Below are 24,559 nucleotides of genomic sequence, written 5' to 3'. Positions count from 1 at the left end.
CCATTCTACTTTCTTCTTTTACGGGTTCAGCTTTTTTAGATTCTGCATATACATGGATCAGGGAGTATTTGTCCATGTCTGGCTTATTTCATAAGGTTCATTTTTAAACCATTCTAAAAGAAAATCAGTGGAACCCCCCCTCCAACCACAGCCCCTGTCACTTGAGAGCAGCTTGTTTTTGATCATCGGCCCCGAGCCATCCTGCAGGGTGGGTATTATTTTTCCCATTTTGCCAATGAGGAATCTAGACTCAGAGAGGTGAAGGCACTAGCCCAAGGTCACACAGCAGATCTGTGGGGACTAGAACCAAGTGCCCTGGCTCTGGGTCCTCTGCCCTTTCCACTCCGCTCTGCAGCTCTGTCTCTGTTATTGACAAGCTGTCGTGTGCAGCCTCTCCCGGGGCTCCGTATTTCGGTCCCACCCCACAATGCCTTTCCCAGTTCCTCACGGCCTTGTCCAAGTTTCTCTCCAACCCTTTGCGTGGGGACTTTCCTAAGGCAGAAGGGCCCCGAACCTGCCTTTTTGATACAGTAGTCAGTTATCTCAACACTGCCCCGGGGACAAGGGTCAGCCTGAGGAATGATTGGGCCACCTTGCTGAGAGGGAAACTGTCCGCTCAGGGACGATCCCGAAACACAACAGATGTAGGTTTCATTCCCACTATCACCCGCAAGCTCTGGAAACCTCATCCAAGCCGAGTAATCTCAGACCGGGCAGAACCCACACGTGCCGAGAGGCTCCGGGGCCCCAGCCACTGTGCACGCATTAGTCCGTGCGAACCGCGAGGCTGTTACGGTCCCCTCTTAGACTGGTTAGTGAAGCCGTTTAACCCCTCCGAGGCCACACAGCTAGTCTACTGTGGAGTCAGGACTGAAGCCCGGTTGGCCTCAGTGCCGATGCTGATGCTGCGCTCAGTGTTCTGCACCATCTCCCCGACCTGCCCCGCTTCAGGGGGGCCCAGATGTGGATCACAGGAAATCGTGGATGTAAAAGTGTTTTGTAAAATATGTCTAAAAACGGCTTTGTCTTTCTTAATTTTTATTGTTCATAAGATCACATAATTTCGGAGCTGACATAGACCCTAAAGGGCTCCTAGTCCACTCCTCCTTGCTGGTGAGGATATCAAGTCTGCAGTACCCCTGCTGAGTGGTCGGACCTCTTGCATATCCCCAGTGACAGGGGGTTCACCACCTCCTGCAGCCATATTGCCACAGTCCTTGGGGAGGTGCCATGCTCTAATGGGAAGGACCCTTGATCTGTCGCTGATTGCTGGGTGTCCTCGGGCAGTTTCCCTCTCTGAGCCTCGATTTCTTCTTCTGAAAAAATGGGGTATAACAATTATTTTTTCAGGACTGTCGTGAGAATTGGAGATCATGGATATAACATGCTGGTGCACTGTGGTTCCACATGAGTAGTATGAGTTTTTAGGGTGATTTGTTTGATTCAGAAGTCTTTGGAAGTGTCCTAATGAAAGAACTGTTCCATTTTAAGAGTTATTTCTTTTTAATTATCAGGAAGAAATATCTTCCCCTGTCTCAAAGCTTCCTTCTACCCCTAACCCATGAATAGGGATCTAGGGTAGAGTCGGGTGAGACGGGGCTCAGGTTCTGAAGGAGACCAGGGATGGCATCTGAATGGGCGCGGGCCAATACATTGCTATTCACTGAGAGCCTGTCGCACATCAGGCTCTGTTCTAGGCTCCATAGAAGTGGGAAAATGCAGACTGCAGTGTCAGCCTCAAGAAGCTGACATCCCACTAAAGGAGTTTTGTTCCATGCTGGAATCCAGGAAGGGCTGGGGACCAGGGCCAGCGACGGGTGGAGTGATGACCACTTACAGGAGGCCTGGGGTGATGGACTAAGAGGCAGGGAAGACAATTTTGGTAATTTCTTGGGAACCACAGGTAGTATTGTCTTTTTTTTTTTTTTTGGATGTATCAACAGTCTATGTGTTCTGCCCACCTCCCCTGGGATGGGCCCACTTGCCAATAGCCCCTCCATGCTCGATCTGAACCAGGACGAGCAGGAATAGATGCTGCCTGGACACTGGAGTCTGGTTTTCCCCACACGTACTGCTTTCTGTCTCTCTGCCCTGACCCTAAACACACACCCCACCCCCACCCGGGGTGCCCTCCCCCTGGCCTCTGCGGAGGAAGGAGAGGACAGGCAGAGCAGATAAACAGAGAGGACATATTTGTAACAAAATGACCTCGCTCCAATGGACATATCTTGGGGGATCATGAATATTTTACTTTAAAATGAAAGCCTCTGGAAAAAAGTATATTATATTTGAAAAGACTAAGGAGGAGAAAAAAAAGTTGACAGTAATGGACAGCTTTAATACTGCAGTAACGTCCNTTTGAACCAGGACGAGCAGGAATAGATGCTGCCTGGACACTGGAGTCTGGTTTTCCCCACACGTACTGCTTTCTGTCTCTCTGCCCTGACCCTAAACACACCCCACCCCCACCCGGGGTGCCCTCCCCCTGGCCTCTGTGGAGGAAGGAGAGGACAGGCAGAGCAGATAAACAGAGAGGACATATTTGTAACAAAATGACCTCGCTCCAATGGACATATCTTGGGGGATCATGAATATTTTACTTTAAAATGAAAGCCTCTGGAAAAAAGTATATTATATTTGAAAAGACTAAGGAGGAGAAAAAAAAGTTGACAGTAATGGACAGCTTTAATACTGCAGTAACGTCCAGGAAGAAATCACTTGTTCCAACGAGATTCTCATTTTAATCTCAGTACCAAGTGTCTCTGTAAGCGCCGCCTCACCAGGGGGCAAGAGGAAAGGGGAGAAAATGTGCCCGCCCGCGCAGAGGATATGTAACAACAATGATAATAACCGACGATGTGGCGAGCCTTATTCATGTATTTCTTCTCCGATTATAAAAAAAAAAAAGGAGTTAGAAATGCTCCGAGTAGGAAATTTAGAAAATGGAGAAGAATATACGTCAGAAAACTAGAATCTTTCATACAACCACCACCCAGCGTTAACCACTTGCTGACATTTTCTTGTTATGTTTTCTTTTTGTATTATTTTTAAAAAATATTTTACTGGTTTTCAAGTACAGTTGTCTGCCCTTCCCCCCACCACTACCGCCCAACCCAGGCATCCCCACCTCCCTCCCCTGATGTGTCCTTCCTCGTTGTTCCTGAAAACCCTTCCCCCCTCCCCCTCCATTCTCCCCTCCCACCTCCCCTTGCTTCCCCAAATATATTCTGTGGGATGTGAGTTCCAGTGGAGTCTCTGTAGAGAAGGGGTTCCGTGGTCCAAGAAGTCTGCAGAACGCTGCACCTCCCCTTTGTGGAGCCTTTCCATGCACATCCATCTATTCAAAGTCCTGAGAAACTCGAGGTTTTCAAAGTGTTTAGCTCTGTTTGGCCAGCATGTCTTAGTCTTACTAGAAATGGGAACCTTTAGTGTGCGTTTTGCACGATACCTGCGACTAACTCACGTTCCCGTGTTCGGAAACAGTGGCCGACACAGGGGTCAGCAGACATAAAGGGGTGGACAGGGTCAGGCTTTTGCAGTGGCCCCTGTTACAGCTGTTCCACTCTGCCGCCACCCTGGAAAGGCAGCCGTTGACCGTACACATGAATGGGCTGAACTTGAGTGACCCTGGCCCTTCCATACAGCATTTCCAGTTGCCTGGTTTGAGTCTCATAATGTGCCTGTGGAATAAGGTCAGCTGGGGAAACTGAGGCACTGAGGGGTCTCGTTTCCCATGGCAAGTTGCCAGCAGGGTTGGATGAGACTGTACACGCCCTCTTGTTTGCAGGGTAAAGGGGTCTTGCAGGCTGTTGTGCGGGGACTAGAAGCAGCGCTGGGGCTGACGTGGAGGCCGGGAAGAGGCCTGGAGTTGGGCTATAGGTAAAGTCGTCAGCCCTGAGAGGGCCGCAGTTCGAGGCCCAGTCCCTGCCGATTTAGAAGAAGTGGCCAACACTCACAGCCCAGGGCTGCAGGATGGGGGTGGGGGATGCGACTCCAGGCCTCTAAATGCTTGGCTCACGTGGCCTTCTCGTTCCCTCCCCCAGGAGACATCAGGTATGACGAGGCCATGGGTTACCCCATGGTGCAGCAGTGGAGGGTCCGGAGCAACCTCTACCGTGTGAAGCTCAGCACCATCACCCTCTCAGCAGGTGAGGACGCCACCCGGGGAAGCCAGGGGACTTGGTGTAATTCAGCACCTGTTTCCGAGGACCTAGGGTGTGCCAGGATCTGGGCTGGCACTGGGGAGCCCGCCACTCCGGAGCTCACGAGGAGAGCGAGTGGACAAGCAGACGGACCGTGCTATGGACACACCGAGGAAGAGCCAGCACAATGATGGCACAGCCATGCGAGAAGTATCCATTCTGGGAAGTCAAAGAGGCTTCCGGGAGGAAGGAGTGTCTGAGCAGGGTGTAGAAGGAGGAGTAGGAGGGAGGGTAAACAGCAATCTGTGCCCCCTTTATGTTCTTGAAATTAGTTCAAGTTCGTGGACTGCAAGTTCTCGGGCCCTGACTCCTCTGGTTTCTCCCCGCTGATTTCTTTTCCTGCCCTTCCCTGTACTATAACACACCCACCCTCCCAACACACACACTTATGCATTGTTCACACTCACCCATGGGAATCCCGAGCCCGAACTGGAGGTGACAATGTGTCATTCTGCAAATGGGACAGGTTCTTTCTCTGCCTTTGCACACGCTGTTCCCTTTGTCTGGACCTCCTTGCCCAGGGAGTCCTGCAATAGTCAGAGGCACCTCCCGCATTCTCCCTTCCCCCCAGAATAACTCGAGAAATTCCCTCTGAGCGACTACCTATCGTGAAGCCCTAACAAGTGCTTCATTCATATCCGAATCCCTCCTGTCTCACCCACAGATCTGAGGCTGCGGGCGGAGCTTGGGTCCTCTGTGCCTTTAGTCTCTGTAACAGAGAATCGGCACATGGTTGGTGCTGATGTTTCGTGAGGGAATTAAGAATATATAAATGAAAATAGAAAAGTAAGGAATGGGTGACGGACTTGAGAAACACGGGGCCTGACCTAGGGTTTTTTACCCTGGCCCTTACTTAAAATTGGGCCCCTGGGGTCTGGTCCCCATGTGTCCTGGTGATCCACTGGCTCCTTTCTTACTCTGTCTTTTTCAGTATCCTTTGTCCACGAACACGTCGCTTGTTTAGCCTGGGAATCAGAGGACTTTATCCTCCGAGAAGCACAAATAGTAATTATTGCTGACATCAGCCAGAACGTCCTGACATTTTATGTCTTAGGACTTCTATCCATCCTGCAAAGAAGGCATGTTCGTCCCTCTCTTTTTCAGGGAAGGCAACGGAGGGTCAGAGAGGTTAGGTGACTTGCCCAAGATCACACAGCGAGAGAGTAGCAGAACAGCAGCCGAGCGGGGATTTGATTACAGTCTTGCCCGCCTGGATAGAGAGCCACGAGGCATCTCCATGGTGTTATTTATTACTTAACAGACACCACCTCATCATTAACACGGCTGTATTAATTACCCGGTTGCGTGAGTTAACAGGTTGATGGAGAGAGATTGTTCTAATCGAGCACCCGTTCTTTAAGCACTGTTCTGCCCCCCCCCCACACACACACACCTTCACGTCGCACTTCTGAAAGAGACTGCGATATTCCTGTTGGAACTACAAAGGTGGATCTGCTCTAATTAATCAATAATGACACTCCCGAGAACCCCCTTGTAAATAAAAATGTTGGCAAATTGGAGCTCATTTGTAATGCTGAAAAGCACTTGCTCGTTTACATTTTACTCCGATGTGGTGGAGTTGGCTGTTCTTGCAACAACGGTGATGGGTGTGCCTGCCCAGTCTTGAACTGTGCCCTGGACCTGCTTGGGGTGGGGGTAGGCAGGACGTGCGTGCAGACTTCGAGGCCGGTGGGAGGGGGCTGGTGTTTTTGAGGTGGAGCATGTTGGAGGGACAGAGAAGAATTACACTGGCCAGGATTCTGGGAAAGGCTCCTCAGAGGCGGGGTGACATCCCAGGGTCTTGAAGCACAGGTAAGACTTAGGCAGGAGGTGGGAGAGGGTGAAGTTGGTGGTATGTATGTGTGTGTATATGTGTTGGAGGGAAGATAAGGGATAGAAATGAAGAAAGGATAGTGGAAATCCTATGTCATATTCAGGAGAGATAAGAAAACTGACTTAGGTGGGGGTAAAGCCTGATGCAGGTGGCTCGTGGGAGATGGCTTTGGAGGCCTGGGATGCTCGGATAGGATAGGGTACCGGTTTTATTCAGTAGCGGGAGGGACCCGGGAATATCTTAAGGCTCCTGGAGGAATAGACCTGGGTGTTGGGGGAAGGCAAGGGAGGGGGACCTGTGGTTGTTGAGTGGTTGTAGCACCCCATGCTGGGCACTGAGGACTTAGGTCTCTTTGGCCATGGACGGAGGGCAGCAGCGTAGCAAAGAGTCCCTTGGCGATGTACAGGAGAACATACGGCTGTTTAGGGAGGCCGTGGCCGAGATAGAAAGGAAATCGGCATCGCAGGGAGCAAAGCCAAGAATCAGATAAGAGGAAGCCCAGTATCTGCCAAGCCCGGGCCAGGGCAGCCCCCAGGCCCTAGCCGTGGACAGGTCAAGCCCTGGAGGACCGGGTGCAGTGGACAGTGCAAGCACTTTGGGGTGACAGTGGAAGTGGGCTGGAGTCCTAGCCACCTCCCGGGGCTGGAGGACCAAGGCAGGTCCGTGTGTGGTCTGAGCTTTGACTTGCTCATCTCCACAGTCGGAGTTGTTGTGGTGGGTTGCAGAGCGGGCGCCAGGGTTAAAGTACTCAAAGAGGGTAGAATGCTTGGCAGTGTGCCTGATACATGTTAGCAGCTCATCAGCTTTGACTTCCCGATTGTGACGTTAAGGCCCCTATGATCCAGGGCACTGAGCATTAGTTCTTCCTCCCTCATCAATTCCCTCTTGAGCAGTGTCCTGGGTGCCCACCAGAGAGCGTGACCTTTGCTATGTTAGGTGAGGGGATGCTGCTCGTGTTTGGACTAGTGCAGCCATCAGGCTGACACTATGGTGAGGGATAAGGCACCAAACCCACGCTAGAAAGAGGCCCTTGCCACTTATAGTTCACTAGCCACAAAACTCCAAACTCTGACCACCTTCCCATGTTCCTTCTCTGTTCAGGCTTCACCAACGTCCTCAAGATCCTGACCAAGGAGAGCAGCCGGGAGGAGCTGCTGACCTTCATCCAGCACTATGGCTCCCACTACATCGCAGAGGCCCTCTATGGCTCCGAGCTCACCTGCATCATCCACTTCCCCAGCAAGAAGGTCCAGCAGCAGCTGTGGCTGCAGTACCAGAAAGGTAAGCCTGGAGCGCTTCCTGGGGGTGGCAACCAGGTGGGGTGTGGACCTAAGACTGCTGGGGAGATAGCCACATCCCAGCTCTGCAGTATGTAAACTGTGTGGCCTTGGGCTAGTCCCTGCCTGTCACTGGGCTTCATTGTCACCGTGGACAGGATGAAGGGCCGAGTGATGATTTCTGAGTTTCCTCCAGCCAGGGGTTTTCAGAGCCCCAAGGTGGAGGCCTGGACTCCAGAACCCCGACCCTCTGCAGGCTCCCATTTCCCACCCTCTCTCCTTGAAACCCCTGACTGGGGGAGGGCAGCAGGCAGGGGCACCTTCTTCTCTCCAGGCTTGCTGGAAGAACCCAAGAAGGGCCCCAGGTCCTCTAGAAGTGACCGCTGCATGTCCGAAGGGACAGTTTCAAGTCTTTCCCAAGGAGGGGCTTTTGTCCTCAGGGTGGTCTCCAGATCTTATCTCCCTTGGGCCCTCAGCTGTGAGCAGAACTGTGAGCAGAGGGAGACCAGCCTGTGCTACTCACCTGGGCAAGCTACTCACCTGGGCAAGCTACTCCCCTCCCGCCTCAGTTTTCCCTTCCTGTGACATGGGTACATAGGTAGCTATTCTCGTCTACCTCCCACGTTAAGGGGACGTGCTGTATGTGATAGCATTTGGAGAAAGATAGAAATATCACATCCGTGCATTATGTATTTTATTAGGTCCATGTATTCATAGCCCCATTTCACAGATGAGAAAACGAGTCCCAGGTATGCCAAGTCAAGTGCCCATGGACAAACAACTAATAAATAACAGGATGAGGGCTGCTTCCTGTTATCGTTGCTACTGTTATTACCAATTGGCTTGAAAAAGAAAGAGCCTGGATGGAAGGAAAGTATGAGGAGAGACGTTAAAAAGGTCCCTGCACCTTGTTCCTATGGCTCGACCTAAACTCATAAAAGCACAGAATGTAGCGCCAGAGGGACCCTGTCGGTCTCGGTGGGCTCAGCTCTCCAGTGTCATACTTGGGAAAACCGAGGCCCAGAGGGAGGAGGAAGCTTGATCAGAGTCACCCAGCTCCACTCCACCCAGCGGGGCCAAGAGAGCTGGGCAGGGGGTACTCCACACTTCCATCGAGCACCTCTAATGCTGCCCCTCATCCCCAACTGGGTGAAGCTCTGGCCCACTGGCAGTGGCATCCCCAGGGTCTTCCTGCTGCCCTGCAGGGCCTGCTCCCCTGCGTGGTCCCACCCTCCCTGCCTCCTGTGTGCGCTGTGTGGGGCTCGGGGTGGTTTATAGACACAGGGGACATAATTGAGTTGTCTGGGAATAGCTCTGTTTTATGGCCGTGACAATGACGGTCTTTAAGGAAGTGCCTTAAATCAATAGAAGTCTCGTTGTGCCACCCTATAAATAATGTGATACATCATTAAGCAGGGCAATAAGCTTCAGGGCTTTGAGGTAATACAATTAGGTTATGTTTATAAAAACCTTCGCTCATTCTGGCCACTGAGCTAATTTGCCTCATCCTGCATGCGGGGCCCGGGACACGGCTCCAATGCCAAATCCCTCCCCATATCCATTCATAGCTGCCGTCTTTTCCACTCCAGAAAAATCTCAGTGTCCGTATCGAGGCATCTGTTGCATGTAAGAGGGGGAAGGGGGAAGAAGGAATGCAGCAGCAGCATCTCGGGCCTCTTCAGGACTCAAAGGGCCTTCCAGTTTGCGATGCACTTGCTGGGTGAACTTGGCCTAGTAGCTTTTCTCTCTGGGCCTCAAGGGCAGGTGAGCTTTTCTGTCTTCCATCATCCATGCTCACTCCCAAGAAGAGCACAGGGACTCACCGAGGCCCATGTAAGCCGGCCGTGTCATTCTTCCTCTCTCTGGCCCTATCTGCTGCGGCCACTTTGATGGAACATCAAATGCTGTGGTTTGATTATATTTTTAATTTTAGGGTGAGAAACTGGGGGATTTTTTAAAATTTAAGTTGTGCTTTATTGTTTATGCTATTAGAGCTGTCCGAATTTTTCCCCTTTTGCCCCCCTCCCCCCACCCTCTCAGGCAATCCCCGCCCCACTGTCCATGCCCATGGGTCATGCATATATGTCCACATGTTCAGAGATGCTGGGAATTTTCCCTTGAAGAATTGAAAGACCTCTGGACTCAGATAGAGTCGGTGACCCTCCTCTCTACGGCCGCCAAGTAGGGGACATGTGCTAAACAGGGCCCCCTGGGAACCGGGCCTGATGAATCTGGGTTTGGAAGCTCATTGCTCTGGGGATGGAGCTCGTGGGAAGAGTGCAGGTAGAGGAGCAGTGCTGACAGGGCCCAACCGGACTTCGCGTCCCGACGGCTCTTCCGAAATCCCTCCCTGCCAGGTGTCCCGGGTTCTAAGTCTCCGTTTCCTCCTCTGGCAAAGGAGGGGTAGGAATTTCCTAGCATGGCTTTCGGGAGAATCAAATGAGATAATGTAGGTAGGATGCCTGGCACAGTGGGTATGTGAACAACAGTAGCTTGAGTTGTAACAAAAAAAAAATTGTGGGCATCCGCTGAGGATTCCAGTCCCAGCCACAGCTCTGATTTCTTCCTGTGAAGTATCTACATCATGAGAAAAAACCATCTCTGTAAATTTCCTCTCAATTGGAGAGGGTGGCGGTTCCAGGATTCTTTGAAGTCTAATGTTCAGCTCTAAACGGTGGTATCTCCTTGCCTGGAAGGCCAAAGAGGGAAGAGAAGGTGGAAGGAAGAGACGGAAACAGGGCATGGCTAACAACCACAGACATTTGCGCAGTACTTTACAGTTTACCATCATTAATCCGTCAGTTCCCTGCAGACCTCTCCAGGTGTTGGGGTACCACAATAAACAAGATGTGAGCACTGTCCCCACGCTGTTCATTACCAGCCTGTTTGAGCCTTCCAACAGTTCATCATTCTGTTAAAGACTCTTTGTAACCCACTGATAGCTAGAAAGGGGGACAGGCCAGCATGTGTAGGGAACACAGTCACTATCGTGTGGGGGTTTCTAGTGTTCGATTGATGTGCTAATTCTGATTAATCAGGGTGGCTTGTCTAGATTACTCTGTAGAGGTAATTGGGGTCATTGAGAAAGGTGTGATTAATTAGCAATGTCTGCTTTAGAAAGCAGCAATAGTGGTTCANCCAGCCTGTTTGAGCCTCCCAACAGTTCATCATTCTGTTAAAGACTCTTTGTAACCCACTGATAGCTAGAAAGGGGGACAGGCCAGCATGTGTAGGGAACACAGTCACTGTCGTGTGGGGGTTTCTAGTGTTCGATTGATGTGCTAATTCTGATTAATCAGGGTGGCTTGTCTAGATTACTCTGTAGAGGTAATTGGGGTCATTGAGAAAGGTGTGATTAATTAGCAATGTCTGCTTTAGAAAGCAGCAATAGTGGTTCATACACTGTATTGTTTTTCCTATGATAGAACAAAATGAAAGCTAGAACAACAGGCCCACTTTCTGACACTGATTCCAGAGGGGCCCTGGGCAGGCCAAAGAGGACTAGAAAGATCCAGGCAGTCAGGTGGGGCTTTCTACTATCAACTGGTATCCTGGGCATCTGGCCAGCCTGGAGTGGGCAGGAGCACTGGACAGGTCAGTGAGAGGGTATCTGGCAGACACTAGGAAGAGCTGGGTCCCAGAAGGCAACTTGAGGAGCATAGAGGCTGTTCCACCTGTCAGGTTCCTGTGACATCCCCTCTGCTCCAGGGTGCGCCCCCCAGCACCAGGTGAAGCTTTCACCCTCTTGCCCCAGCTTAATAGTTTCACTCCATGCTTTTGTGTTCTGGATATACCTATACTTTGAAAAGTTACCTTTCTCCCAGTCAGGGCTTCTTTTCACTCTTTGACTTGATAGCCACATGCTCTTCCTACCTGTGATCTTGATACATGAATCCTACATCGAGATTAAAGACTCTTTGTAAAAAGTTAGCCTTCCTCTGGCTCCCTTGGATGGACTTCCTCATTTGGAGATAAAGGGCAGGTTTTGCCATCAGATGGATCTTGGTTCAAACCCCAATTCTACCTCTCAACAGCCATGTGATCTTGGGGAAACTGATTGACTAAGATCAATTGCCCCATATGCAAAATACAGGATCCAAGGAGCAAATAGATCAATGATGAATTTGTATAGCATTGAGCAGGGCACCTAATTATTATCTTGATTGAACCCATTTGTTCCACAGATAGTTGCCACATCCACTCAGGAAACCATGTTCCCAGGAGTGTGTGTGTGTATGTATATATGTGTACACATATGTGTGTGTGTTGGAGAAGGGGAAGTTTCATGGCTGCTGATTGACTCCCATCCCTTGTTACTTGACTCAGGACCAAGGCCAGGGGCAGACTGGCCTAGGGTTAAGAGGGTGAGTTCAGCTGCAGAGATGGAGCCAGTACCGAGGGATGGAGTTGGGAAGCTTTGCTAGGGAGATGTCAGAAGGGCTTTGTGACCTGCACTTGTGTCATCCCTGTCGTCCTCTATTCTGGGTGGATAGCAATGGATGCAGAAACTACTAGCCTGGTAGGTTTCCCGAATTTTCAGTTGCCTATCTTTTGTTTCCTATCATGAAGAAATTGAATACGGAAGGTGAGGGATGTGTGTCTGTGAAGGAATTGTTTATTCTAGTGTGTGCGTGTGTGTGTGTGTGAGAGAGAGATGGGGGAGAGAGGGAGAGAGAGAAGTAGAAGGACAGAGAGAAAGAGGGACAAACAGACAGAGATGGACTGAGGAAGATAGGAAGAAACAGAAAAAACAAAGAGACAAATGAGGTAAATTCGGGGAAATCCACAAAGAGAAATGGAGAGACAAAGAACGTGGTAAAGAGAAAATGCATGCCATTAATGCGTCTTTTCAAGTTTAGAGACATGGTGATCCTGTGAAGGGACATTCTCCACGGGAAGGTTGCTCTGCTCTTGGGTTTAGATTGGGAGAGGCCAGAGTAGAGAACTGTCCCCTCAGATAAATGCCTGGTGCCACCTTTAAAAGAGGTTTTATCTCTGTTATAATTTCCCCAAACTGTCCAAAAGAATGAATTTCTGTATTTCCATTTGCATTACAATGTACTTCTGAATGTCAGCTGCAACATTTCTAGACTCCTCTTGAAAGGAATGTTGGCACTTTGAAAGGCCGCGGGGGGCGGGGAGAGGGTGTTGGGGTGGGGAGAGGAGAAAGGGAGAATGGAAAAACGCAGTCAAATGTCACCTCGTTTTGTGAGGCCGGGTGTGGCCAGGGGGGCTGGTGTGAGGCAGAGAACTCTTCTGGGCATTCAGTTTCCCGAGGGAACTCACTTCGGAGACAGCAACCAGACATGAAAGGAGTGGGTCTGGAGCTGAGCCCTGCATGGGGGCTGATTTATTTCCCCAGGGACTTCACCACCCAGGGGCAGTCTTCAAATCCTGTGCGTCCGACCATCCATTACCATTTGATGCAGTTGACCACGTCCAGCTTGAGGCGTGGTGCAGGTTTGCTCTGTGGTTCCCAGTCTTCCTGATGGCCTGCCTCCGCTCCTACCTGTTCCTTCTCTGTCTCCTTTGCAGCTTCATCCTCCTCCAGCAGACAGGGTGGTTTCATAGGCCCCATCCATGAGGCCCCTCTTCCTGGACCACATTCTCTCTGTGGGGAATCTCAGCCATGCTCTCTGTTGTTGTCCCTACTACTCAGGTGACTCCCACTTCCCGCCTCCGCCTCCCAGCTGTCCTCTGATATTTGCCATCATGCCAGCTTCCCTGCCTGCCCGCCTGAACTCTGCCCCATTCTGTGTAGTCCCTTCCCAGGGTTCTTGTGAAAAGCAACATCCTGCTCAAAGGCAGAACCACACAGGAACCAGACACCTAGGGACCTAGGGGAGCTTCTCAACGTCTCCCTCTCCCTCACTCCGCCCACTTCCAAACCACCCCGAGTCCTCTGAGTTTCAATGCCCCAAGGGCTCTGGAAGGTGCCCACTTCTTTCCACCTAGCTGCTGCCACCCTGTCCCACTCTGGCTTCATGTCTTGCCTGGACTCCAGTGCTGGCCTCCTGCTGGTCTCCCTGCATCCACTCTTGTCCCCCATCAGCCCAACCACACAATAGCCTTGGGATCAGCCAGGGTTCTCCCTTGAGACAGAACCAAAGGGTAGGTAGGTAGGTAGGTAGGTAGACATTATATAAAATATTGATGTATAGCATATATGTGGTATATTCATATATATTATTTATGTACTATATATATATATATAATACATATATAATTGTCTCTGTATGTATATGGAGAGAGAGAGGGAGATCTATTATGAGGAATTGGCTCAGGTGATTACAAAGGCTGAAAAGTTCCGAGCCAAGATCCACTCAGCCAACTGGAGACCCCAGGGAGCCCATGGCATAAGTTCCAGTTACAAAGCTGGCAGCTAGATACCGAAGGACCATTGTTTCAGTTCAAGTCCAAAGAGAAGGAAAGACTGATGTCCCAGCTTCACACAGTCGGGCAGGAGGAGCTCCTTCTCATTCCCAGGAGGGCAGCGTTGTTGATGTCTCCGGGCCTTCGCCTGCTCTGATGAGGCTCGCCCACCTTAGGGAGAGCAGCCTGCTTCATGCAGTCTGCTGACGATCCTGTCTAGGACGCCCCTCACAGACACACCCAGAATAATGCTTGACTAATATTTGGACGTCCCATGGTCCAGTCAAGTCCACACATAAAACCAACTCCCATGGGATGTCTCGGGAACATGATGGCATGTTCCATCATGCCAGTCCTTGGATGAAAACTCCAGGGCGCCTTCATTGCCCTTGGGGCTGATTTCCAAAGTCCTCCCCATGGCCCTCTCGGAGCCGAGGTGTCCCCAGCCATTCTTTCCAGCCCCAGCTGCCATCACACTCTCTGCCTTCTGGTCACACTGAGCCTCACAGCCCTTAATGAGAACATGGGCCAGAGATCCCAGCCTGGCTGTATTTGTCTATGCAGGGCCCCAGGGTGGGGGTGGGACCTCCCCTGACACCTCGGCTCCTGTGCAGGTGCTGGTAGGGTCACCCTCGCTCTGGGGCCGTGTTTTTCCATGCAAGGGGCCGGGATTCCAGAGGCTAAGTGTGAGCTGGACAGTCTGGAGCCTGCAGCACGCCAGAGGAGAGAGCCGACCTCTTCCTCCTCAGAACTATGCAAAAAGACGATACAGGATGTGGTTCATTTAACACAAATAGGCCCGTGAGAGTGTCATTTCTGCCAGATGAAATTACCAAAAAAAGCATTTGTTCTCCGCTGTAGATTGAGTCCATCTGGAACGGAACACCCTCGTCTTTTTCCTATTGGTGCGTACCAAGAATAATAATCCTTCGAGTGTGCTCAGCGCATTGCCTCTCACAGAGCACTTCCACATTCATTAGTTCATCCCATTTCCTCCTCACAATAAGCCTGCAGGTAGGCACTCCTGTCTGCATCTCACGCTGGCGGAAACTGAGGCTCAGAACGGTGAGAGGAGTTGTGGGCGTTTACCCCCCCAGGAACTTGGCAGAGCAGAGGTTTGAATGCAGGTTGCCCGAATCACAAAGACCGTGTTGGTCCCACAGTGTGCCACAGCAGGCTCAGGGAACCCTCTGGAAGTGGGCATCCAGCCCCGGGGCTGTCTGCACTTCTGAGGAAAGACTCAGTGTATAGACCCTCAGCTTGGACAGGGGTTGAGGTACTCTCTCTGCTCACGGGCACCTCTCGGCACAGCTTGCTTCTCTGTCCTAACTTTGGGGCAGCATGGCGAGGGACAGCGAAGTCTTCCCGTGGCGGAGCTGGAGGAGGCCTCAGAAGTCAGCAGCCAGGCCTGAGTCCTCGCTCCATGCCAGCCATGATCGAGTGATAGCGACGGCCTGAAACGCTACATGGACAGAGGTTCAGGGTCAGGACCAAGCTTGGGGGAAAGAACGAAGAGGCCATTTAGCTGTGTCTGTTCTGGGTGTGAGAGCAAGAAATAGTGACTCGTGGGTAAGGTGTTTCTCATCCCCATTCAGGCTACACATTCCCCTTCCACAGATGGGAATGTTGAGGTCAGTTTCCATAATCAGAACCTGCATTTATTTGCAAAAGAGGAAATTTAATCACTAGCAACCAAGCAAGGTTTGGTCTTCCCCCTCCTGAAAACTCAGAGCAAATGCACACTCCAGGTTGCCAAAGCCCCCACAGTCTCATAGATGGCAGAGCCGTGGGTGGTCAGACTGCCCATTCTCCTATTTCCAGGCACACAAACACACATACACACATACACAAAGATAGTAGACCCTTGAACATCACAGATTCAGACTGTGTGTTTGAACACCCCAGGTTCCTTTTACATGGATTTTTAAAAATAAAAACTATGAATGTATTTTTTATTCCTAATGATTTTAATAACACGTTCTTTCTCTAGTTCACTTTATTGTAAGAATACAGTATATTATACATATATACAAATATTATTATACATACAAAATATGTGCTAATTGACTGTTATGTTATCAGGCTCTGGGCCAACAACAGCTATAAGCAGTTACATTTGCAGGGAGTCAAAGTCACGCATGCACAGGCATTTGGTGCCCTTAATCCCTGCATTGTTCAAGGGCCAACTGAATGTTGTTACTGAAGCACTGGAGACCATCCCCATTGTTCATTTACTTGGAGGAAGCAATGAGAGATGGATGCTTTGTAGACACATGGCCCCGATTCCACTTAGGCCCGAGCCACACTTGCTCCCCATCACAGTCCCATTCCCAGGAGGCGATGCAGAGGCGCAGGGAGCAGGACTGTCAGACCCTTCAGTCTTGCACTAACAATGTGCACTTGCCCTGGAGATGAATACGGAGCTTTTGTTCTCTTTTGATCTCTCTCTGCCTTCAGCCCCTGAGTGAGAACACAATGGTCTGCAGGGAGCACGGAGACCCAGATGGGAGCTTTTGCCTTCCCCAGCTCATTATCTGCAGGGCCTGAGAGCAGCCTCCCTCATCTCACTACAGGGGTGCTTTCCCTCTCCCTCTGCCTCTCTCGTCCTCCTGTGTTCCTTCTCCCCCGTCCGTCATTCCACAGCAGGGCTCCGAGCCCCCATGCCTGTCAGGCCCTATATCTGGTGCTGAGGATGCCAAGGTGAGTGAGACACACCCTCTGCTCTCAAGGAGCTCAGTCAAATAGGAAAGGTTTTCCATAGAGGAGCAGTCAAATACAAGCCTTTTGATAGACGCTGTGACAGAAGAGGAAGGTGTAAGGTGTATGTCTGTATGGGAAGGGTCAGAGAGGAGGGGGGAAGGCTGGGAGATGGGCCCCTAGGCACCTAGAGTGGGCTGGGGGCTTCCCTGGAGGAGAGATTAGTCCAAGCAGAGGCCCTGGCTGGTGGGGGCATTTGCCAACTGGAGGTCTGGGCAGGGATTGCGGGGGACAAGATGCAAAGCCGGATGTGTGGGAAAGCCTGGAGAATGCAGCCCTCCTAGACCTTTGGGAGCAAGATGCCTGAATGCCCTCAGGTGCCCCTGAGGGATGCTGTTGTCACCTGCATTAGCACTCTGCTTGTCTTTGAGCCGTTGTCTCCCAGGTGTTTAGAGAGACTGCCATTGTCTGTGTCCACAGCTGAGAGCTCAGGAACAGGATCTCCAGACACCTGGACTAGTGAAAACAAGGGCTGGATTAGGAGGGGAATATTGGAAAGACACCTGGGCCTTCCAGGGTTGTTATGAAGGTGATCGGAGCTCCTGTGAGTAACTGATAGGAGCTCCACACAAGTCAGCCTTTGTTGCCTGCTCCTCTCCAAAGGCCCCCCTTTCAACGTGTAACAACCCACAAATCAGCTGCGTGTGTGACTCATCTGCCCCATTTGCCAAGGGTGTGACTTAAGGTTAGCTGAGCATTGGTTTGTTCGTCTTTACATGGGTACACTAATGCTTGCCCCAACACTCTTCTTATGGGAAGTAAGTGAAACAATATTTCTAAAGTGATTTTCAAGGCATCTGGCACGTAAGTAATGCTCAGGAAATGCCACCTATTATTGTTATCAGTTATAATGAAATGCTTTTAAGTCAGCGATGATTATTATTACTATTACTTTTCCAAAACAAAAAGCCTAACGATGTAGCACTTGCCAATCCTGAGTACAGTGGGCTAGGATATAAGCCCTCTTCCCTCCAGAACTGAAACCATGGCTGTTTCTCCCTGGCTAACCTGCCACAGTTTGTGAACTGAGTCCCACCTGCCCCTGGAGATGGGAGTGCAAGTCAGAGGCCTCAGAAAGCACAGCCCGCAGCCCAGCCGTGGGGCCAGCGGAGGACGTTTGCACAGCTGAGTTCCAAGAGCCTGTGCTGTGCTCAAGAAGAACGGTGTGTGCTGTAGGGTGTGTGTGTGTGTGTGTGTGTGTTGAGGGAGGGGTAAAAGGAGAGGCAACAATGACTGATTTATATTATCGAGTTCCTACTATGGGCCAATTAATCACATGACCCCAGTTGTCTTCATAGCAACCCTATGAGGCCAAGAGAATTATTCCCAGCTTCCAAATGAGGAAAAGTCATCCGCTCAGGGTCACATGGCCAGTGATAGGCAGAGGCAGGATTCTGTCCCAGGACTGACTGACTCCGAAGTCCACCTGCCCCCCTGTCTTCTTATAACAACACGCTGGGTACTGGGAACTGCCACAGGCCGGGGGGCACCCTGGGTGCTTCTCATACACCACCTCGTCTGATCCCCACAACTGCCCTCTCGCCTGGTATCGGATGCCTAGGAAGCTGCGACTCAGGATGGGGCAGGATATATAATTCAAAGGCATACCTGGCCCAAGATGTTCTCTCTTGCCTTCTTTCTTCCATCTTTTCTTCCTCCAGTCCTCTCCCCATCTACCTTTTGATAGTACATAACCACACCGAGCACTCCCAAAAGAGCTCTCTCTGAGAGGCATTTCTCTTTCCCCTGAACTGATTAGAAGTCCTTGGTCAGGAAGAGTAAAGAGGCAGGCAGATCAGCATGACTCCAGCCTGTGTGCTGTGGGCCAGCAGGCTCCAGACCCTCGCTTCCCAGCAACACCGTGGCTGTGGGTCAGGGTGCAGGCTCTGAGCCAGGCCTTGGTGTTGACTTGACCATTGATCCATAGGGGTGGAGCTGGCCTTGACTGTCTTCATTTGACATACCAGTCCTAGACCCCAGGGGTTTCTCCTTAGGGTCCTTGGGGGTCTGTCCTTCTCTTTTCTCCCATTGCAGAGGTGCTCAGGGAGATGGGAGGCTGCTTTCGGAGATCTTGGTCCAAAGAGTCCCTAAGGTCTAGGGCAGCAGAATCATTGAAACTTACAACTGGAAAGATCCTTAATGTACTACATCTATTAATACAGTAGCAAAATAGGGCTCCAGGGAGAGTAAGCAATTTACTCAAAGAAAGACTTTATAGTGAGAGGATTAGAACTCAAACGAACTCCCTCTCTTCCCTCCCTCATCCAAGAAAATGTGTTGAAAGGGTATTTGAGACCACGCATCCAAAGGTATCTCTTTTCTGTTTGTAACAGTTTTACTGAGATACCATTGATACCACACAATCAAAGGCATCCTTCTGAGCCTTGTCTTCCAGGGGTGACTTTGCACCAAGACAAAAATTTGATCGAGTTTTCCCGAAGGGAACACATCCTTTAGTCATTTTAAGTGATCATTTAATCATTTATTTATCCTTCCACCTTTCTTCCACATCCCATGTTGTGTGGCAGTTACAGACAGTGATTCAGGGAGGCAGCTGGTGGGAGGAGCAGGAGGCGGCGTAGCCAGCTGGTGCGGAATGCGCCCCAAAGTGTCAGCTGTGTCCACGTATGCGCGCTGCTGACCCCTGCCCTGGTCGGAGCCAGCAACAGTGTTAGTGCCGGCTTATGCTTGGGGAGCTGCGCTAGGTGTCGTAGATGTGACAGTGAATGGTCACACAGCCCTCAAAGAGCTCAGCCGAGTCTGGGAGAGAGGTGGGTGTGGAGGGTATCGCAGTACAGTGTGTAAATGCTAGAAAGAAGGAACCCGAAGGAGCCACCTGACTTGAACTGTGTGCTGGGTCAGGAAGGTCAGCCCAGCAAACCTGGAGGAGGTTCCATTCGGTGACAGAGGTGAATAGAGAGAGGGAAAGCGATTCTGGCAGCAAGTAAAAGAGGTAAATGAGTACTAAGGCGAGGGCGGGACGTGTGGATTGCCAGAGATGGAGGAAGCAGCGATGAGATAAACCTGGAAAGAGTTTGCCAGAAAACAAATCCCCCTGATGTGTGCACCATGTTGAGGAACGTGTCCTTTTATTAGGAGCAGTTTCAGGCCCTTTAAAGGTTTTATGTGTTATTAGCATTTGCATTTTAGAATTTGACTCTGGCTGGTGTGTGACAGGCCTTGATTTGGGAAGGGAGGAAGTGTGTACAGGATGGTGGATTCGGGTTGGGAAGATCAGTTAAGAAGTGGTAGCCATGTTTCAGGAGAAGAACAAATAGCAGCTTATATTTTAATCGTTGTGAGGATGAAGAAAAGAATAAATGCATGTGAAAAAATATTAAGTTGCTAGTTTGATGAGAACTTTATGATTGAATAGTGGGAGCTGAGAGGTGAGAGAGATGATTGGATATGGGGACAGGGTATCCATATTGGATATGGGGACATGGCTTACGTGCCTGAGCCGATGCTGCTGTTGCTTTAAGTGGAACAAAAGAAGAACAGCAGGTATTGGAGAGTCGAGTTCAATTTGAAATATGCTGAGTGTAAGGCCTCTGAGGGACATCTTCATGTAACACACCAGCTCATAATTGGCACCTTACTTGGCCATGTAAAGTAAGCAGTTGGATACACACACACACACACACACACACACACACACTGCAGGTTTTGGACCTGGTGGTGTAGATAACTGAAGTTGTAGGAGAAAACGGTATCTTCCAGAATAAAAATAACGTTCCCCGTTCACAGTTCGCATCCGGAGGGAGCTACTTCTCTCCTGCCACGCCCACTATTGTTTCTGAGGCTTTATTTAGTGAGGCATTGAGGTCATTCGGAGTCTGCCCCTAGGGCTCCTCCCTCGGGGACCAGCTGTTAGTGGAGTGAAATGCCAAGGGACCGTGCAGAATAGTGCTTGTGCATACAAGTAGGCTGGAATTAATACTCCCCGTTCCACTGGGGAGAAAAACGGGCCTATTTGGCCACAGTCTCCGGAGCAGAAGGCAATAACGGAGACTGTCAGGGTTTTTGCTGAAACATTTGTCCCTTTCATTTAGCTAGCAATTCATTAATTAGCCTTCTGTGGAGGGTCCAGGGCCTCTGTGCCCACGTGTAGGTGCCTTTTCTTCCAGTGTGTCAATCACGGCCAGTTTTGTTCTCCCAGATCCAGCCCCCCAGTCTTGGATCGGGGAGGTGCGGCGCATGCCTGCTCCCTGTGTCCTCCGAGCCATGCTATTTTTAATTTAACTTTATTTTTAACACTTTTACAGAATCATTAAATCTGTCAAACATGTTTCAGATCCTTGGGCCTGAGAGATGTATTCTTCTTCTTAAGTGTAAATATTAAATGCCATTTCATAAAATGCATGGTTTTATTCATGAGGTTGCTCAGAAATGAAATTCACACCTTTTTCATTTATCACATTATGATGTTGTTTTCGATGTTTAACTCTCAACGTTTGTTGTCACTGACATCGCGAGGTGGGCTCCCATCTAACATGTGGCTCAGGTGATGAAACCCATGATGCCACACACATCAAGGGGGTGTGAAAGGAGGTATCACTGTCCCAGTGAAGTTTGCCCGGGAGGGCAGAGGTCCAAGAACGGCTGGAGAGAGCAGGGACAGGAGCCCGGCCTGGCTCTTACGGAATAGCTGGGGGATGGAGCGGGGCTGAGGCAGGTCCCCACATGCTGGCTGGCTGGGGCTTGCATGGTTTGAACCTCTGTCTCAGGCAGCAAAGGTGAGAGCACCGAGGCTTTCTTGCCTGCCTGCCAGGAGGCGGGGCTGAAGCGGGGCTGAATCGGGGTGAGTGGTGGGGCTTGAAAGCCGTCAGCAGGCAAACGTTGACAATAGAGTCAGAATCTCAATTGCAATTTACCCTGAATGTTCAATCACTGAGATGTGCCGGGTCTCATCTGATTGGACTTGAACTTGTTTAAGGAAGCTACTGCGTCACTCGATGAGGCCTGCAGCCTGGGGGCGGTGAGGGGTGGAAGGTCCCCTCAGCTGTAGGAGAGTCCAGTGTTGTGTATTTTGAGGAGCGAAACGCTGCTCTGGTCGCTGTCAGTAATATCTGAGGGGAACGAGGTGTGTCTGCATGCAGACTTCCACTGAGGATCTGCTATGTGTAGAGACAGGTGTCGCCTGGATTGATGTGTTTGGTGTCTGTGAGACAAGAGGTTCCCAGAGCTCTTCACCCCACAGCAGCAGCCGTGGTTGGGGAACGGTGGCTGCCGTTGACTAGACCAGTGAGCAGGTTTCTGGCAATGGCCCAAGAGCGCGTAGGGTAGGCAGAGCGGCTGACTGTTGTTGCCCAGAGCATCCAGTGTGCCCCCAGGTGGGCCCTGTCCCATTCTCAGGAATGTCCTAGTCAAGGCCTGCCATGTGGCAGCTCTCTAGCAAACACCATCACATACGGTGGTGATGCCACCTCTGAAGTATATAGACTCCCCTGGTTCACGTGGTTGCCTGAAAGGGACTCCCCAGATAGCCAAGGGACCTGGGAGAGGAGGCAGCCTTTGCCAGCACTATGGCATCTGGCAACGGAGAACGTTACCTCTTACAGACGAGAGAGGCCACAGGGCCCAGATTTGGCTCTTTCCAGCAGCAGGGAGGCCTCTGGCTGTGCTGTGTTCGGGGTGCTGCTTCCATGGTCCAAGGCATAATAGGCAGCGGGTACGTCAGCCCGGTATGTGGCCAGCAGTCACACTCTGAAGGTGTCTATGTACTACGGAGCCAAGGAGTGCAGTTCGTGGTCCCAGAAACCCATGGGCAAGAATAGCTGTCATGTGTGGTGGTCCAGAGACCCAGGAGGCAGGAGAGGACGTTGCTAAAGACTCTGCAGTGAAGGAGTCTCCGGGTGGTTCAAGTCAGAGCATCTGCCGCATGACAGTTTGGGCAGATGCTAGAGCTTTCTCTCGCACAGGATTCCAGTCAAGTTGGGCCACTTTGCAAGTAGCAGCATGAATGGACTTCAACTGTGTTAAAGAAATATGTTGTCACCAGTCCCCCAAAGGCCTAAAAGCAGCTGGGCTTGTTTTAATATTGAAGATGCTGATTTTTGACAATCATGAATGGAGTGGTCCTCAGCTAAGTGTTTACGAATTCCACCAAGGTGGCAGGGTGTGAGGCAATGGCCGGCCCCTTTCAGAGCTCTTTTGTGAGTGTGAGTATGTCCTCAAGGAGTGTGTCACATGAATCTGCATGGAAGGGGTGCGAGAGGCGTGATGTCCTTACTGTGCCCCCAGAGGAGCTGGACGCAAGTGAGGTCTTGTCTGTGAAGACTGTGTGTGAAGGCGTAATGGTTGAGGTGCCCATGGGTAGCCAGGGAAAAGGGCACCATGTGGCTTTGACAAGAAGGGCACACTGTGGGGGAGAGGTTGGTGAGCTGGGAAGGAACGTAACACATTAGCTAAATCTATGACTGCAAAGTCTTGACCAGTTGTTGGTTGATGGGATGGGATCAGTACTTTCAGTATTAGGAATAGGGGCCTTCATGGGCAGGACATGCTTTGAAAGCTTGCAGTATCCACCATGAGACGCCATTCATTCTTCCCTGGTTTAAGCACAGCCTAGATTGGACTATGAAATTATAAAACGGAGGGGATAGGCACTTTTTTCCTAACTAGGTCTTTTATAGGGGTTTCAAACCTCAAAGGCCCTTGTTAAACTGGGCCATATTAACCTCATTAAGTAATGGGAAGAGAATGTCCATGTGGTCCCATTTTGGCAAGCCAATTGTGACAGAAACTTAATTCGACTTTAACTTATTACTGACTGGGTCAGAGTGTTCATGCCCACCATGGGGTATTGTAGCGCAATGGGTGCTGGAGCTATGGGGATATTAGACAAGGCAGTAGATAGAGTAATTAAGGTGAGGTATACTTATTCATCCTCCTTATGTGTCCTGAAGTGTCTTCAGTAACTCACCTTGTGTTTTAAGGGGCAATGGTGGGTTTTGAAAGCTCTCGGCATCAAACACTGAAAAAGGGAGTAAGACTCTGTTACAAAACTGTGTCGAGATTACAAGACTCATTTGGCTTAGGCATGTGAGGGGAAGCAACTGGATATTATTTCAGGAGTTTTAAAAGGCAGGGATTTTATTTCCGAGACAAATGTCATCAGGTATTCCCGTAAGGTGACAGGTTAAAATATGGGGGTGGGGGTGCACTTTCAAACTACACCTTCTCCCTCCACCTCGGCCCACTCAGGTCTCCAGGGAGATTCTTATCCACACCCTGCCAGCGCCATGCAAATGAACACTCACGGAGCCTTGGCTACTGGTGGGAGTCATACATATGGCTTAGGGCAGGGACAAACACGGGTGTTATTACTTAAAGGAAGGGTCCTGGACAAATGGATCATTTTAAACCCTGCAGTGCCCCTTTAAATAAACCTTAAAAGGTTTGAACTTCCTACTGGTACCAACTTCTCACTGTTCCCAGGACTGTTGTACCTTTATTCATGAGACTCCCTGTACATCACAGGGAGGCCCTTCAGCAGTCAAGTCTTCCCAGCAAGAAGTATGTTCTCAACCACGTGGCACTCCATTTCTATCTTGTATCATGTATCTTATTCCTTGGCATATTGGTACTGTGCTTTTTACATACCTTATCTCTCCAGCCAGACCACAGGCTCCCTGACTGCAGTATTCTTGATTGATTCATCTTTTCATTCATTACTCATATAATTACTGCTAATAATAATAAACAGTAGATGCCTTATACGTGTTCAATGAGTAAACGAATGAATAGAATTTCAGATCTCAACATTCTGTAAAGATAAACAATGGCATTATAACCAGATAAACTGAGTCAGTTGCCAAAGCAGATTCTTGGTTTTATCTACATGCATTTGACTTATACTCACTCATACAAACTCTTCATGTTTTTAATAGGATTTCAGTGAGTTACTAAATGATTTTGCTTGGACAGAAATAGACCGTTTTTTCTCGCCAGTTTCACATAACCCTTCTGTCACAAAAATGTGATACGTGTAGTTTACTATAATATAAAAATACTTACCACTACTGAACGTTTATGAAATGTCTGGAAGTCTGCTACTTACATCCATTATTTCTTCTGAATAATTCAGTAAACAGTATCGTTTTGTTACTAATGGG

General features: G+C 50.1%; 1 protein-coding gene across 2 annotated transcripts in view; it reads left to right on the top strand.

The window, feature by feature from the left end:
• Positions 1-24,559, top strand: part of ASTN2 (astrotactin 2) — an 829,294-nt gene that overhangs the window by 584,008 nt on the left and 220,727 nt on the right. For both annotated transcript variants that reach the window (XM_037059148.1, XM_037059147.1), the window contains exons 15-16: positions 4,044-4,148; positions 7,138-7,317. In XM_037059148.1, coding sequence (XP_036915043.1) covers positions 4,044-4,148; positions 7,138-7,317 — 285 coding nt within the window. The remainder of the gene's footprint in view (positions 1-4,043; positions 4,149-7,137; positions 7,318-24,559) is intronic.

Source organism: Sturnira hondurensis, unplaced genomic scaffold (genome assembly GCF_014824575.4).
Source record: "Sturnira hondurensis isolate 20B ecotype Veracruz unplaced genomic scaffold, ASM1482457v3 Scaffold0010448, whole genome shotgun sequence".
Lineage (NCBI taxonomy): Eukaryota > Metazoa > Chordata > Mammalia > Chiroptera > Phyllostomidae > Sturnira > Sturnira hondurensis.
The sequence above is the reverse complement of the archived record's forward strand: the minus strand, read 5'-3'. Positions and strand labels throughout refer to the sequence as shown.